The sequence below is a fragment of the Varroa destructor genome, unplaced genomic scaffold (assembly GCF_002443255.2).
Source record: "Varroa destructor unplaced genomic scaffold, Vdes_3.0 BEIS01000002.1, whole genome shotgun sequence".
Lineage (NCBI taxonomy): Eukaryota > Metazoa > Arthropoda > Arachnida > Mesostigmata > Varroidae > Varroa > Varroa destructor.
Window position 1 is genome coordinate 42,875,022 of NW_019211455.1, and position 17,333 is coordinate 42,892,354.

The window sequence follows — 17,333 nt, forward strand, 5'->3', positions numbered from 1 at the left end:
GCCTGTTCGAATCTGGATATACACGCAAAACATTTCTCTCGCAAGAAGAATATCTGTAGGGCGACCGAGGTAAAGCTAAAGTAGCACGCACGTGAAGGCTGCATAGCCACGACTCCGAGCGCACGCATCCTACGACCCTCTTTATTACTGAAATCCAGAGTCGGAAGTTGTAGGCTCTCCAGACATCTGAGGCTGGCAAAGCAAAATTGTAAGGTCTGCTTTTAATACTGGAAATTGCTCGCCATCTGCAACTAATAGTGAAGACAGAAGGAAAAAAGCTGATGAAGCTTCAAAAATTTCACTTACCGTTGGACAACATCATCTAGTTAATTCTTAATAATAATAAGTTGAGCATGCATTTGAGAAATGTCAATGAAATCACATTAACTGTAATGGACAGCATGACTTCTAGTGAGTTCTTTTCTAAAATGAATCGTTCTAGATTTTTTGGTCAGCAAGCCGAAGCGATGACAGACACAGATAACTTGTTGTAGTTAGCCAGTGATAACGAAAATTTGTTCCTCTTGAGTTGAAACCGTTAAGCTTCAAGCTGGAGTCCAAAAACGCGCGGCTAGTATTCTCCGTCCTATTCTGCTTGACGATTTCGGCTAATGCCCGCTATGTTGGTCGGCGTGAACGGTAAGTAATCATAGAACTATGGAAGGTTTACGCGAATTTCTAGACTAAAAAAAAAATTGTTCAACGTTAAGTAATTGACGAACAGTTGCTGAATCGTTCAAGAAGGATTTTCAGATATCGCAAAAATTACATTGTTTAAAATTCGTTTATCTGGGTACGGTTGGACACAAATCAAATCATGAGCTGGGCGATATTGCAGATCTGCATTATTACGCTAAAACGCACCCGCTACGTTAGACGGTCGGACAATTGCATGTCTAGCGAAAAGGCTGGAACAGACGCGTTCGTAGCAACGTTCCCAGGATGAAACCTGCCCGAGACCCTTGACGCTGGCTGATGCGAACATATCTAATTGCGTGATATGAATTATTATTTGCGCGATCTTAGAGACAGTCGTCGATTTATTCATGACGAGACAGAATGGAGGTGGACAGCGTGTGTTTATGAAGGGTCATCAGGCGAGGGGATGTCTTGGTTCATTAAGTACTATCGGTGCTCATATGAATCACTGAATTCGTCCGGTTAAATGCTGACGATATTTGGCCGTAAAACAATCCGCATATTTTTCAGAATCTTTATTATTATGTAGACATAAAATAACACTTCGATACAACGATATAACAACACTTTTTTTTCGCCTTCCGTAGAGTTGCGGACAATGAAGACATGCTGCCTAAGGTCTATGGAAACCTTGCTAGTGAATTGGAAAATCTTCATTATAATCCAGACAGTGTTGTGGTATGTAGTAAAGTTACAGAAAGAACTTCTTGGCAAAGCTTACCTTTTAGAGGGAAAGGCCCAGTGTTTTAATTCAAATGTAGTTGTAGTATGTGCCATTAGCAGGACTTGAACCAGCGCGCCCTCGCTTTTAAGCCAGAGGCTTCGCTGTCCCTGTGTATACATTAGATAAATGATCTTAATGATGGGTTATATTGATATCAACGAAGAATTTCAATTCGGGATACCTATTTAATACTATGTATACATGTATATATGAAGTGAAAAGATGAAACTGCAATTAAATTTGGATTATCTTTAATGCAGACCCCGTCCATATCTAGTCTTGGATATCCTGTTTTTTTCTCGCTTATGAATGGTACTTCATTGCAGAATCCTCATAGTCAAGTAACGGATAAGAAAACCATATCAGATCTTCTGAACGATCCGGCAGTTTTAACTGGTATTATGGTTTGCTCAATACTACTTTGGGCTGTCTTCGCCGCCGTACTCTATAACGTAAGTCATCTTGTAAGAAAACTATTGTTTTGCAATAACCGTTTTATATCCAAGTTATGTGAAGGTAACGATGCTAACGAAGATCAAACTTCAACGGGGGTAACTCATAAGTTCACTGTAAACGCAACAATGAATTTAATAATTTAATAAGTTTGAAATTGTTGTGAACATATGGAAAGTAGTGATATCCCCGTGATTCTAGCAATGAGATCTTTTCACGCGTAGGGAAGCTCTACTGTAAGAGATGCACGGTTCGCGGTGAAGTATGCTGCTCACGTTATCCTGTCGTTGTTTATTTCTATCAGCACTTCCTTAAGAAACCCCGCTACTCATCGGTTCCGCGTAACGATGATCCTTCAACAAAAGTTTCACCAAATCGAAAATCTGACTCAAGGGCGAAATCGAAGGCCAAACCTCCAGCTACGCGGCGTAGCAACAAGCCGATGCCGGGAAAAGCAGCCAGTCCGAAAATTCAAAAATCTCCAAAAGGAGAAAAAACTCCTAACAGAAAATCAGGCACTTCTAGAAATGCCATAAGTTCGACAACAGCCGAAATGCTCGAATCTTATTCGGCTGCTGAGTATTCAACACCTTTGCAGGCCAAATCATTATCACGAGGCGCTGATGTAAACCGCGTATTCGAGAAGGGAAATCAAAGCAGAGATCGTCACCCGAAAGCTAGTGTGGCCCAAGCGGGGGGCGACATTGCAGTGGAGAAAACGACGTCGAAGAAGGCCGTTAAGAGCTGCGTGTCGAGCCGCCATCGAAGACACCGTCAGCACAAGTGCCATAGTCACGACAAACCCGATCACAAGCACGCTGCACACGAACACGTCTTGAATATTGAAGATTATTAAGTGTCAAATCAATTGATTTTGACACTGCTCCGGGCATTAAGTAGGCTCGCTTAACGTTTTGGCCAGTAGCTTCAGCATGATAGGACCCGTCGGAGCAGATTATTCATTCAGGAGAAAACACGGTTTGAGATAGAGATAGATATGATCGATCGCCAGAAGTCTCAGATGATCATTTTTGTAACGAGGGAGACGGTTTGAAGAGACCCGCCTCGAAACGTAAACGGAATTACGCAGATGGCACGAACTATTATTTGATTATGTGCAACAAAATAACAAACGTAAGGTGCGACAATCCCCAAAAAGTGAACGAGAAAAAACAGTTGACGGAGATGAGCGCTGGATCGCTTTTGCGAAACAATTGGTGGACCTCGACAGCGGATACTGATACACTATAGAACTCACTTGACGCGTGTAATGTAAATGAGCTTGATCCACCTTGATAATATATTTACACATAGTGGCGTGTAGAACTGTGCGCCGGTTACGTCCGTGTACTTTTTTCGTCGCTTTAACGCAAGCTAACCTTAGGTCATCATTACAGATACGTAATGGATCAATATTACAATTAATATATTACATTGAAGGAGTGTACCGCGGTGGATGATTTGGAGCTCCTGAGAACTCCTGTATGTTGCACAGCGAACGGACCCCTGGGATCCTTATTTCGAATTCGCGCGACAAATATCAGCTCTCGCTATCGATTTTGCTATATGGGGCCTGTTATGTACCCACTTGCTGTTAATTATTTGATACAGTAACAGACAATGGTTCGCGGACCGCTCAATCCTTGAAGACATCTTCCCAACGGTAGAATATTATTGGACCGTATAAAAGAATTGAGCATCTACTGAAAGCCTTCGGGAAACAGATCGTATAAAATTGTTAGTTTACCACCATCTGTTTTATGAGCAACAATTGAAAGTGTGATCTACTATTGTGCTGCGTTTCGCTATTGTGATACGTAAGACTATCGTTAGCTTTGGCTTTCGGAGAAAACGCATTAATATTACGACGGCATGCCTGAGAAACATCGGACTTGTGCTAGAAACAAATCATCCTGTAGACCGTGATATCTTGTAATATTTCCAGTGCAGAGACCTCATGATTATAGAGACTCCAAGACCGGGGAGACACTCGAGACATTCGAGAGTCAACAAAGAAGAAAGGCTTAGGGCATTCTGTTAAGATCAAGAAATCCATTGTTAAACCTCTCAATAACGTTTGCAGTGCTAAATGTTCGTAAAATGCTGTCAGTAATGTACGCAAGAAAAAAGTAAAAAAAAAATATGCAATTTTTTTTTTACTTGAAAAATTCTTCTTCGCTAGCGTTCATAATTATTAGCATTTCGGTGCAAACATTTTCATCGACTGGTTTGACAAGGGGTTTCCTCTGGATCAGGCTCATACCTTGATCCGCGCATATCTAACGCAGTTCTCCAAATCAGGACAACGTAGAATTTATTTTGCGGAATTTATTCACCTAACATACGCAGGGATAGGAACTTTAGTACAGTAGATCTGTGTAGGAATCGCCATTTTGTCCCGGATCAGTTTTTACGCTCGCTCGACCATCGACGGTCTCTAAGAGGCCTTAACAGACGCAGAAGCTTGTGCAGTTGAGGTTGATGAGGCTATGGGTACGAATCTGACTCCAGATGCTGGACTTCTTGCTGCTGGACGAACTCGCAATGAAGCTTTCTCCGATCCGTGATGATGACGGCCATCACTGGAAGATAACTTGAAGAGCTTAGGTTTTATGGAAGTAGCTATTTTCGAGTGAGGTGTATTTGTGGGAGCGACGTTGGAACATGAATAATGGGATATCGCATTATTAAAATACGTTGCTCTCCTACTATAATAACTGAATATTAATTCACGCCACCTCGCCTTAGGACAGCGATCACACTAGGACGTTTCGTATTTTTGGACGTCAGAGACAATTGATACCGACCTTGCGGGAAGGGTTCGGAGTACACTCTGTGGAACCTCCTCGACAGTAAAATGAGCACTGGCAGGTTGATCTCCTTTTACCCCTGGTTCATTACTTTTTATTTCAGCGCGGAATCCGTTTTCGTCAGCTACGTACTCGACGCGACGGTAGAGACCCAGCGCGTCAGTGTATCTGCGCAAGCAAAAATTCGCCCATCGTCAATTGAGCCGTCTGGGGTGGTGACAGACAGTTGGCAATATTTTTGTGTTCTCAAGTCGTGCACTATGTCGCTGACTACTGACGCTGCACATGATTCTATTTTTTGGCATGTGGCCTATCGCGTAGACGAGTAACACCGTATTTATTATTATAATAACATCTGTATTATATTACTCCATTACTATTTTTTTGCTAGAAATTGTATGCTGAGCGCTGAATCTGCAAGGTAAGCCTCTTGGCCCCAGAAAAGCGGGTGGTGAAAATTTCATTGCAAAAAAATATTCACGTACGTAAATGTACCATACAAAAAAATAATCATTGTTGGATCTGTGAAGTTTTTTAAGAAACGAGGCAACGATTTATGTCTATATACTAGTATATTTCGACAAATAACTATACGGAGTTACTCAAGAACAGAGCTTAATCGGCTTACCCATAGCTGCCCTTAACGGTGCTCTGATTATCCGCGCTTTCCTGACGAAACTGATTGTTACCGTATTCATCCTGGATGTTGTATCCGAAGTCGTAGGGCTGTAAAATACCACTGCCTCCATCCTGTGACGATATTAAAATACATGAGCAGGCACTTCATTATTTATTGTCGACTATTCGGCTTACTATATACCCTAATTGCACTCAACTTTGCTGTAATTTAAGCAGTTACGCAATGGATTGCTACGGATTGACCGGGTTTTATGCATTTTTTTTTTGTTTTTTATAGTAGCTCATGAACGCCGACTCCATTCATGTTTGTGCTCCCATCGCCTGCATAAAAACGTCCCACCAACATAAAGAATGAACGTGATCTTATTATTATTTCAGTATGTAACAGCGATTTAACGCAAACATATAACTTACGGGGACGGTTTGACGTTGAAAGGCATGGTGGTTATTTCCTGCGAGTGTAATAAATTTTCGTGGAGTGGATTCATCTCCGGCGCGGATTCCCACCGGCTGGGAAGAGGCAGCGTTTTGCCCCACGGGCAAAGTGATTGCAGATGCAGCTGCGAATGCTCCAAAGCAGAAAATAGAACGGAAAGCCTGAACAAAGCGAAAACTCTCCGTCAGATAGATCATTGTAGAGTAAACATTAATAATTAAAGATATAATCATATTTTGCGTAATTAAGTACATACGAGAGGTATGATACTTCCGTGTCTACGAAATAGGGCCAAGACTAAATCACACTTAAATCCTTTGAGTTTATATTGTTGTTATATGTATAATAATAATAACCATAGGTTGTCACATGTGCTATACGAGCGAGGTTTGGATTCATGTAGTGTTTACATTGCATATAAACATAGGTTATACTTCGGGACGTCAATCCCAGCTGACTTAACGAAGCCTGCAACATAGCCAGGTTAACCATGCAATCATTTCGGCTTCTCCCTCAATCGTTCGAGAACGATTTTTGAGAACAGGTATCTGCTACGGGCATCCTTTACTGGCAACTACAAGACTTCTAAGCGCTCACTGCGATCCACAATTTCCCGCTAGCATTGATCATGTTTTTTGAAGCTTTGCGCCTCAGAGCCAAGAAACTCTTTACAGATATTGGCTCCCGATTTTCTAATCACCAATCTTGATATAAACTTAAATGCCGCTATTGAGACAAAAGCACTAATAAACACTACACGAACCTTCATTTCGTCGCACAAAATAACGCTCTAGCGTGAACGTTTTGGAGTCTCTCCCTGTGAAATTTTTCTTGAACCTCTCTCTGTGAAATTTTTCTTCACACAGTATGTGCTACTTCAGAAGAGCATCTCTCGACAAATAAAGGGTTGTCAGACTTTTTATACGCCAGAGCCCTGCAACGACGAAGTGATGAACATCCTCAGCATCGAGGATGTAAGCAGAACCGCCGCCTGTCGTGTAAGCACTCGCCCAAAAATCGATAGACAACGTTCATGGGTATGTACCGATCGTAAAGGCGAAGGGCAGCAGTCTGGAACTTCAGCCAGCATGGTTGCGCGCATCATACATACGCTTATTTCCCCTTGTTGTAGCCATCGACGACTAAAAGCAGATACGACACAATCAACCATTTGCACAGGACGCCGTAACATAGCAGTAATCACGCGACTGCGCGCGAAGATAAAAAAAAAAAAGAAAAACACAAAAAAGATGAAGACGATTGAAGGAGAGCCTTCAGAAGAGGGTGTTGCCTTCCGGCGACCGCCGGCATCTGTAGTGCGCCGGAGATGTTGCATTCAGTTTAATGACTTTTAGCTAAAGCCGTTAGTGTCATTGGGATCGAAAAGTATCCATCTGCGCCTGTCACATAGCCAAAACAATCAGCGAATGACAACCGAAACGTTAATCGACAAATGGAAATATTTAAGGCTTAGCGAACTGCGCGCGTGATAAGAGGTCACTTGATCCCTGGCATTTTCATTCAACCCGTCTGTCGCCGAAAAGGGCTTAAAGCCATCTACACGCGTGAGATGTACACAATGGAAATTTAGGAGTAACTCCGCTCCATGAACCATATATCACTGACGAAAGGGACGACAACGACAGAAACAACAAGAATACATCGAGAGAACAGACTCTCAGAAGAGCACAGTAGCGTGCTCTGAACATCCAATACATTGCTCATCGAAGGGAAACCGCCTTGCAGTGCTAACTTCACGGTGGAGCACCCAAGACTTTCACTGTCATTATTCTCATACACCGTCATACGAGAGACAATAAAAGCAGAAGAAATGCAACAGAAGCGGCAGTGTAATGGATAATCACGCCGCTTCTGATAACATTTCGCCCTATCCATAGTCTGGTGGCGGGACTTCTGGGAACGTATTTCTCTGTCGGTAACACTGATGTTTGCATTGTTTACAATGAACCTAGTAACGGGGGCAAACGAAATATACGTATAGAACAGCATATCGGATGATCGTAAGTGAAAACACGCTATGTAGAATTAGATTTGCACTATCTACTATAAGAAGGTCTCTTGGAATCTGAATGGTTTTCCTGAATATTGCGTGTTTCAGAATTAAAAGGACCAGCCAGCTTAGTAAAATTCAATTAAAAAATAAGTGTGTTAATTTATTTAGGGCTTTTCTAGAAAGAGGCAAGGGATGTTCGCCTCGAATGTTGAATAACGCTCAGACCACCGTTATTGCTAAGCACAGGCGAAACACACATCGGGTGCCAGCTTCCCGAATTCCAGTTCCAAAATTTTCACCAGAGGTAAATCCGTTATTAATAAGTAAATAAAATGTATTTCGATCTTCAAAACGTATCACTATGACACAGATAGCTCGGTATTAATCCATCGTAATAGATTTACGTTGAGATGCACGTGATTCGTTCATTCTAGTCACTGACCGTTTATATTTTCCATATAAATTGTTTACATTGAAGCTCTACAAGACGTGCAATGAAGCATCTGATTGCGGCTGTTGGATATTATAATAGCGAAGTGGACCAATGTTTCCTCTCATGCCCCACCGAACTTATTTTGCCCTCAGGCATCTCTTTATCCATTTAGATCATCGATACTCGGGTTGATATCGACACATCGTCCTCTTTTTCTATTGATTCTAGTAATCATAACAGTGCGTTAGGGGTCAGCTAACGTAACTTTATTACATAATATACTACCGAAGCTACAAAGCGGTTGATGGCTGATTCGGCGCATTGGGATGACTACATCAATGCATTAGGCTAGTTGGGACAGCGGGTAATGGCAGAACTGAAATAAGATAATCACAAGTTTCTATTAAAAAGAATTTATCAAATTCACCCCGAACATAGTGCTAAATATGGCAGAACCCGTGTTAAGCTGTGTAGGAGGTGCTTGTAGAATCTAAAAAAAGCTTCGGTTATAGGTTAATTGAGGTCTCATAAAAGCTCCATTGTAGCCCAGACTCTGTGCGTTCCCGTAAACCCGTCTAGCCTTTATTTGGGAAAAAGGCATATCAATGTCACTTTGCTGTGTCTAAATATATAGCATAAAAAAAAAAAACGAATTTCTCCACCAGCGGTCACTTTAACATTCTCGTCTAGCAAGAATCAATAAAATGCTGGAACATTTGTATTTGTATCAAACGAATCAAAATAAACGTACACCTATCTGTTTCTAAATACTGAATTAGTCAATAATCTAGATAAACTACAACTAACGATGGATCAGTTCCTTTCATCTACACATATTCTCTGAACCGAAAATTAAGGCTTACGTGTTATCTCATTTCATAATTTGCTTATGCAGACTATGTCACGGAAACACTGAAAGACCACAATGAATCGAATGTTCGGCAATCATCTTACAATATTCATGATAAGCTGCGAAATAAACGAAAAGATTTTTTGCTCGGCAATCGCGTTCGAAAGAAAATACTGTGTTATTATTATTACCCCAGTGTCACTGGTGGTCCGCTCCTGCCGGTTCTTCTCAGCAAAACCACAATTGTTCGTGATTGTCAGCTGTTTCTTCAGTGACTAGACCTTGTCAAAAATCGATTTATTTTTTTCTAGCGTCCTCATCAGCATCAGTACAATAACGGGGTGAAGTCAGTTACATCGACGCGTTTCGTAATGAGCTAAAACGCCGTCGTCGTCACCTGGGAAGCAAACGACCAACTCTGCGTCCCTGTATGCAGGGCCATTATAATACCGCTTACTTTTAGTCGTAGTAGCAGTATTCATAAAGCGGTGAGTGTGGATGCTGTTATGAAAAAATAGCTGCAGACCCCATCTGTTCTAGCATTGCTTACTGAATTGCCTCGTGAATTTTTTGTAAAAGGGAGATCAACCCATCAACGATGCGCACTACCTTGCTTTCTACAATTCTGCCCTCAAGGACAAATCTGCTTATGCTCAAAAATTTTTTTGAGCGTAAGCAGAGTACGCGGATGACACTAACTGAAATACGCTATAATTAGAAAAATGTTTAGTTCAAAAAGCGTCCTATCGTTTACAGTTTTCCAAAAACAAACAAACATTTATTTTGGAAAACGCATGCATAAGAAAGTATGGTAACGAAATTATAATCAGTCTCTATTAAACGTGTAGAATTCGCAAGGCACACCCCATTAGGAATGCGGTCCTGATTGCTAGTTGTCCAGCAATGAGGTTGTTCATTAAACAATATTACTGCAGAATGCAGCATGTGCGTTTTTAATAATCGTCACTATCTTAGGCTGAAGCGATTGAAGAACGCTACACTGAAAGCTTCACTGGTCCAGTTCGGGTAAATGAACTATCCGCGGGGCAATTATGATACGCTCCTGAAGGGTGAAGAATAGTTGAATTTATGACCAAAATGCAATTACGTTCAGCAGGGTGACCTGTGAGCGTCGATGTTCAATGCATCATCGTAACTGGAAGAAACCAATGGATTTATTCTGGCTGAACATAATCAGTGTATAACATAATTGCCCTTTGTAGATTTGTCGATTTAACCGTCTAGAACCTAATCGAGAAATACAGCATCTGATACAATTATTCAAATAATGATGACAACCTGTGCTTCGTTAAGGAGGCTAACACCCCTAGTAGCACCGGAGATCTAAATATGCTTATAAATTTTAATAGCTTCAAACAGCGACCAACAAGGAGTATTCCTCTCTTCCCATACAGTTTTCGACGTTAAAATGCAGCTGAAAAATTCCTAGTCGCAGTATTTTTATGACGTAAATGGAAATAAAAATCAATAGTATTAAGATTTATAACTTTTTTTTTACATAAAATTGACAAGGATAGACTTCAAGCTGTTTTCAACGTAGTCTGTAAATCGAAATTGCACGAAAGCGTGTTTTGTGTCGAGGGCAAATATATGTGTGAGAGTACTCTGGCCAAGCATCCTTCATAAAGCTGTATAATTAATTAAACCTGTATAAAACAAACCGACTTTTTCCCTTGGGTAGTACCTAGTACACCTAGAAGAACTTAACATAGCGTCACTGCAAACGTCGGTATTTGTTCAATTAACAATTCCGCATATAATTATGGCTACCTAGCGCAATTATAGACCCACTGCAGAATTGACTTAGTCGAGTCTAGCGATAATTGCTCCACGTCGAGCGTAAGAAGGCTGATGCAATGCGCGCAAAGCGAATGATATTCGTTGAACATTGGGCGATCATGTAAAAGGCTATACAAAGAACTAAGCCATACTTAAAGACTTCTAGCCATGAAGGATGGTGTATTCCTGCGTCTAAACAGTATTTAGTTGCGTATAACACTACAGTTGGTGTGTTGCATTACCAAAAGCGTACCGAATCTATTTCTTAGAATACAGTAAGATTATCATTATCATCAGACATATTATGGATATCAAACGTTTCTTCCACATAATTCCCCTAAGTGCATGTAACCCACTTTGTACTGCCCGTCGTATTGCTTCTGTTGACTGTAAGACCTGTTGTAAGACGTTGTTGTTGATGTAGACTGATTGATACGTGTCTAAGCTGTCGCCAGCGTTTCCTGCCCGAAGTTTGCTCATATCAGCTGCCTAAATTAGGCCTTTGACTCCAATATGGTGCTTGCTCACTAAACGTTACCGATGTTGCTTACGCCCATGTTTTGTAAATTTATCATCGCGATAAACAGAGCAACAAATCATGATGTGCCCATTTGTAATCAGCTTCAAGCCTTAACTATATCACAGCACAACAGCACTAGTCTGAGCATCTGATGTTTTCGAGTTCTACGTCGCTGTTCTCTTCTCGTTAAGCGCCGCTTTTGCGGCTCGTTTTACAGAAAGGCACAGATCTCGAACCAATCCCACCTTGCCAATTTCAGTAAACAGAAACGTTATCACTACATTATCACCGGGGGGAATAATTCGTATGATTTAGACATTATAGTTACTTCGTTTTTTACTTAGTATTAACTTACGTTCTTGGATATTTTGATCGCTAGAATCGACCAACCCTACCCGTCTACTAGTGATGAGCAAGTGCCAAGAGCTTGCCACTGCAAATGTATTTCGTCCTAAAAACGTGTTAATCTTTGATTCGATCGTGACCGATGAACTGGGGCCTTACATAGCTATTAATGGTGACTTTATACAACGTCCATTTTCTTTGGCCAACAGCCTAAATCGATTTAGCAGTGTAAGTCGCTATACTTTGGGACGATTCGTATTACCGAAATCGCGCATTCAGTTTCACTTTTATCTCGGCCTTCCTGGCTTCCCTTTTGTCGTTTCATCGGTAGTCCCATTGTGCGTGAGCTCATTGAAGACTGTCAAGCTTGGCGAGGTCGGGTGTTTTTTGCAAAGGCACTCGCAGAGTGCGAGCCAGAGAACCTCGTTAAATGACCTGAATAGATCGCTAAACTGAGCAATTTAGGCAACTAGAAGATCTTTTTAACACCTGAAAACTGGGCATTATTGACGCCGTGTGTCAGAGCATCTGGTCACGCTATGGGTATATTTACATCGAAAGCCACTACAACTGAGCGCCTACCGCCGCCTTCTCCACGACCCCTTTTGCCACCCCCTCTTCAGTCTGGACAACCTGTACGTTTGCTTGAGGGATTGGTAGAAGAGATTAAACCCGTCGAAACTACGAACGTTGACGAGAAAGTAAATGCAACCGGTGTGGATTTTGAACCAACACCGAATGAGCGTCATTATTCAGGTTTTGGAATGAATCTTGCCGATAACCCTAGAGAAACTAACACCAAAACGTTAGAAACAGCTGAGAAAGGAATAGATCTTTTAATGGATACACCGCCTTCAGTCATACCTATTGGAGGTCCGTCGTCGGTTGACAAATTTGAAGAGTCTTTGCCCGTTAGGTCCTCGACATTAAACGTGGTCGACAAGGATGTGAAACTTGATTTCTGCACCTCACCTCCAACGCTAAAGTTAGAGAAATTTCTAGAGTCTCCGCACGTAAACTCGTCCCAAGCTTCAGAACCAGATCAAGTCACAGCAGGATTTCTGTCACCAGCAACGCCCCAAAGTTTCATCGAGACTCCAACCGAAACGCCTTTGCCGGTGTCGCCGCAGTTTGCAAAGCCAGCTGAGGTGGAAATGGATGCTTCTTATACAGTGTCCCAAACTCCCACACCAGAGAAGAATTTAGTAGACGTGCCTTTGTCGGTTTCTGCTCAAATTCCTAAGCCGCCGGAGATCGCAATGGAAGCTCCTTCACAGGTCCTACTACCAACATCTAAGCCGATTGAGGTCTCTGTAGGCACTCCTTATCCAGTTTTACCCCAACCTCTGCAACCGATTGAAAAATCAACCGAGTTTTCTCCGTTGAATTTCCACAAACCAGCTGAAGTCGCTATAGAAGCTTGTTTGGCGGCATTACCCCAAGCCTCAGAAACAAAAGCGCCTTCACAGGATTCGTACCACGACTCGAAACCAGCTAAAGCTGAAGTCGAAACTCCGTTCGTAATCACGGGTCAGGCGTGTGAGGCGGTAAAGCAGCCAGTAGAAACCACCCCGACCACTTTGATCCAACCTCAGGAGCTGATTATCAAAACTACGGAAGGCCCCAATACAGACTCTGATTCGAAGCCGACCGAAAGGCCATTAGGCTCTTTTGAGGCTTCTACAATTGGTGTGAGTGCTTTAAAGCCGGGTGATAAGCTAATAGACGTTTCCTCCACTGAATTCGATGTGAAATCGGGCGTCACAGCTCCTGGATCGCAAGAAAGCCGAGCTCCAAATATAGCAACGGAAGTGTCTACTTTTAGACCAGAATTTACTCCATCTAAAGGTCTGCCAATTGTGCCTATTTCAGATATCCCACGTTTGACCGAGAAACCATTGGAGTTTTCTCGTTCAGATGTAAAGATAGAACCAACAAAGGAGCTCTTACAAGCCCCTGCAACAAAACGCATTGTTCAAGATGCGGGAAAAACATGTTGTGGCACAGACACGATCACGAAAGCAACGGACAAATCGATAGACGTTTCTCTTAAAGACGAAATCCTGACTAAACAGCCAGCTGAGAAGGCAGTTATAGAAGGTCAAGCAGCTGAACCGGAATTGGAGTTGGAGTTGGAGTTAAAGCCATCTGAAAAATTAATAGAAGTGCTCTTTACAAAGTGCGTCTCGATTTCAGAATCGACTGTGAAAGAAGCCGAGACATGTGAAGAATCAAAGCCAGAAGAAAAAATAGTAAGAGATACCACACCAAACATTATGACGACTCCAAGTGCGCCTACACGTACTTCGACCGAAAGAAGTGCATCCGCTCCAATCATACCTCCAAAGCCAACTGTCGAATCTTCAGAAGCCTCACACATCAAAGTTAAATTGGAACAAGTTGCGCAATTAATGCCCAGGGGCGCTGAACCACTTCCTTCTGGCAAAGATCCGACCCTTGAGATACCCGCAGCAATGACAGAGCCACCTCACTCCGAAGAGCCTGACAAGGTCAAGCAGAAGTTGGCGGAAATACCATTAACTAGAGATCCTGATCTAAATATACAACCTACGCCAACTGCGGCTTGTAAACCAGTGCCAAAATTGACGTCGACCAGTGAAATAAGCGAGAGCTCTGAATTTGAATTGAAACCGCCTTACGTGCGGACGTCATCAGTAATATCAAACGAGGATTTCAGATCGAAGTCGACTAGCAAACCAACAAAGCCCAAACTGTTGCTGGAACCAACTGAAAGCCCGGAAGCAACTGGGTTTCAAGGAGGACCCAAGGAGGCAACAACCGCAACGAATCCTTGTCAGTACGTACAACCGAAACATACCGTCGAACCAGCAGAGCTGATTCGACCTGATCAAGACGTAAAACTAAAAGATGTTACGGAACCGCTACAGAAGGCTGAACTCGACGTACACGTTATAGCAACGAACATACCTGTAAAGGTAACGCAGATGTCGGAAATGGATAAAGTTCCAGGTCATCAACTAGAAGTAGATGCAAAGGCGATAGAAGCAGTCACACCGCACTCCAATCTAGCTAGTCAAGTTAGAGGGTTGAAGGGGTCAGATGAGGACGTGCGGAAAAAAAATTACAGTCAGATCTCCAAAATTAGGCAGGACGTCACCGTACTGTCGAAGCCGACCGAGAAACCTGTAGGACTAACTAAATCAGACCACGAAATAAAACCTGTTGAGGTATCTGCAGCAGTGAAAATATGTGATGAACACGCTAAGCCCGCCCTTGACGTATTGACGGGTGGATTGGATAAGATAACTGAAGAAGTCGAAATCGATTTTAAGGCCAGTAAGAGAGACCTATAAAGATGTAGGAAAAATTGACAAAACTGAAAGAAAGAGCTGACGAAATAGACCGCCCTAGTAGTATTAAACCAGTCAAAACAATTAACAGGAGTAACACTGATGATACAATGACGTGAAATCAAAGATGTTGGACGAGGATGGACAGGTAAAGCCGACCAATACGTTTAGTAAAGGTGATTCCATCCTATAGGTTACTAACCGGTGACGTGATGCTAAAGATGGAAGCACATACAGGATTGAAACCAAGAAAGTCAGTTGACGCGTCGATCTAGGTTTATAGAGAAACTGAAATTTGTTTCAAGTAGGCGGCTGAGGGCAACAAGTTCGTGGTGATGTTTAACGCGCAGGGAAGCCTTCACGTCACGCTTTCAAATGCTCTAACACCTGCGTCAATCCTGTCAATTGTTACCTTTGATGCTTTGTGTGGACTTGCTTAACAAGTACTGAAACGCGCCCGTTTCGTTGCCATCTCTCCTGACGGTGTAATACTTGCTCTGAATTTATTCTTTGTGGGCGCATCTTCAGCTGGTCCAACACTTATCCCAAATCTGCCAGTTGCGACTCTTTCTGATACTTCAACACCTGCACCAAATGTACCCCTATGGGCACACCTTTAGGTGCTCCAACATTTGCGCCACACGTGCTAATCGTCAACCCTTATGGCGCTCACACACCAACGCCGAGTTTAGCGCCAACTTACCCGTTTTCATCCACTTCCACGCCAGCACCGAATTTGAGGACGGCTTAACAGAACCCATATCAACATCATACGAAAGTGCTTCATCACTTCTGACAGAATCTAATCTAGCGCAGAATCTACACATACAACTCGGCGATTTCGTTTCTCTTATAGCTATGGCAAAACGATCACATGTACTTCTAGAGCGTCAACATCACTAGTTTACATTTTCCTATAGTAGCACTAACTTCCTTCGACGATCAGAACTCTGTATATTCTCTAGCTACTAGAACCCCTCATAACCTAAATACAAATTCGAGACAGAAGCCCCCCAGGAAAGCTAAGCTGCTAAGCGTTCAACGAAGTTAAACGTTTTAAAGCGACAAGACGTCGAACCCAGAGAGAAGGCTCGACCCCGGCGCCAATTGATGTGCAGATCAGTGCGTGTACTTGTGTTATGTCATTGGTAGTAATAGTAATTGTTAGTCATAATATCTATTTCCTACGACGACGTATCGTAATAATAACCGTATAATGTTTTTAGTATCAATAGTACGAATTATGGAGGAGAATGCATGTATAATGTAAGTATGTGGTGATATTATCAATTGTAAATAATTCTAATGCTGATTTTATGTATAGAGATCTTCTAATTCGTGATAGAGCGTATCATAGACCGTAGGTTAAAGTTATTAAGTATACCTACCAATGGTAACTTCTGGCAAGAATTAAGTCCAAATTAAGTGACCAAACAAACTAAAACGGGCGCTGTTACTCGGGTTCATGCGTAAGTGCCCATACGTCGTTAGGTCAATTACGAGGGCAGGTCTCGCTATTTATATGGATAGGTGCGTAAGTGCTAGCTCCGAACTGTTAACGAACTATGATAACTCCTTTACAACGGAGGATTATCGGACCTCGTTAGCTTGTTACAAGATTTTACGTCAGGAAGATGTCACAGAGATGTATAGAATGTAAACGGTACAATAGATAGGGTGGTTGGTTTTACATTAATAATGTGCGATCGTTACGACGATACTGATGACCACAATGATCATAACTTGAGGTTCTATGCTAAAAGATTGTATTCAATCATTGTGTTAGAGTAAACACGATAGCCTTACGTTGTTAAACATTCTCTAGAAAGCTGGTTCTTTCCGACATGAAACAAGCTATGGTTACGCTGTTTACGTAATGGATTCGAGCCTAAACTATTACGTATTTCTAATTTAGCGGGCGAATGCGTTATCACCGCATGATTTCAAGGGAACTATCAAAATCGCAACTTCAATCCTTGGCTAAACTTGGCTGCGTTCTGGAAGCCACTAGTTGTACGGTAAGTCTCGGGGAAAAATAGTTGACTGGGTAGCATAATTTTTTCAGCAAGCCATAATTTGTAAATGGCTCAATAGTCAACTACTGGAGCGCGAGCATCGCAAAGAGTTGTTGTACTTGTTCATGCTGATCCGATTCCCCCAAGCGCAGTGCGCTAATAATACGAGACGATTTCTAAACTACTTGGTAATCAAGTTTGTATCAATATAATCCATTCATTTTCATTTATCTGTCGAGTTCATTTCTGGCACTCACCTCAAC

At 42.1% G+C, this 17,333-nt stretch overlaps 1 protein-coding gene across 1 annotated transcript; it reads left to right on the plus strand.

The window, feature by feature from the left end:
* The first annotated feature begins 59 nt into the window (after nucleotides 1-59).
* LOC111245254 (uncharacterized) lies at nucleotides 60-15,806 on the plus strand. The gene is made up of 6 exons (XM_022793375.2): nucleotides 60-639; nucleotides 1,287-1,377; nucleotides 1,750-1,875; nucleotides 2,181-2,729; nucleotides 12,197-15,041; nucleotides 15,676-15,806. The coding sequence occupies exons 2-6, from the start codon at nucleotides 1,306-1,308 to the stop codon at nucleotides 15,804-15,806; spliced, it is 3,723 nt and encodes a 1,240-aa protein (XP_022649110.2). The 5' UTR covers nucleotides 60-639; nucleotides 1,287-1,305.
* The last annotated feature ends 1,527 nt before the right edge of the window (nucleotides 15,807-17,333 follow it).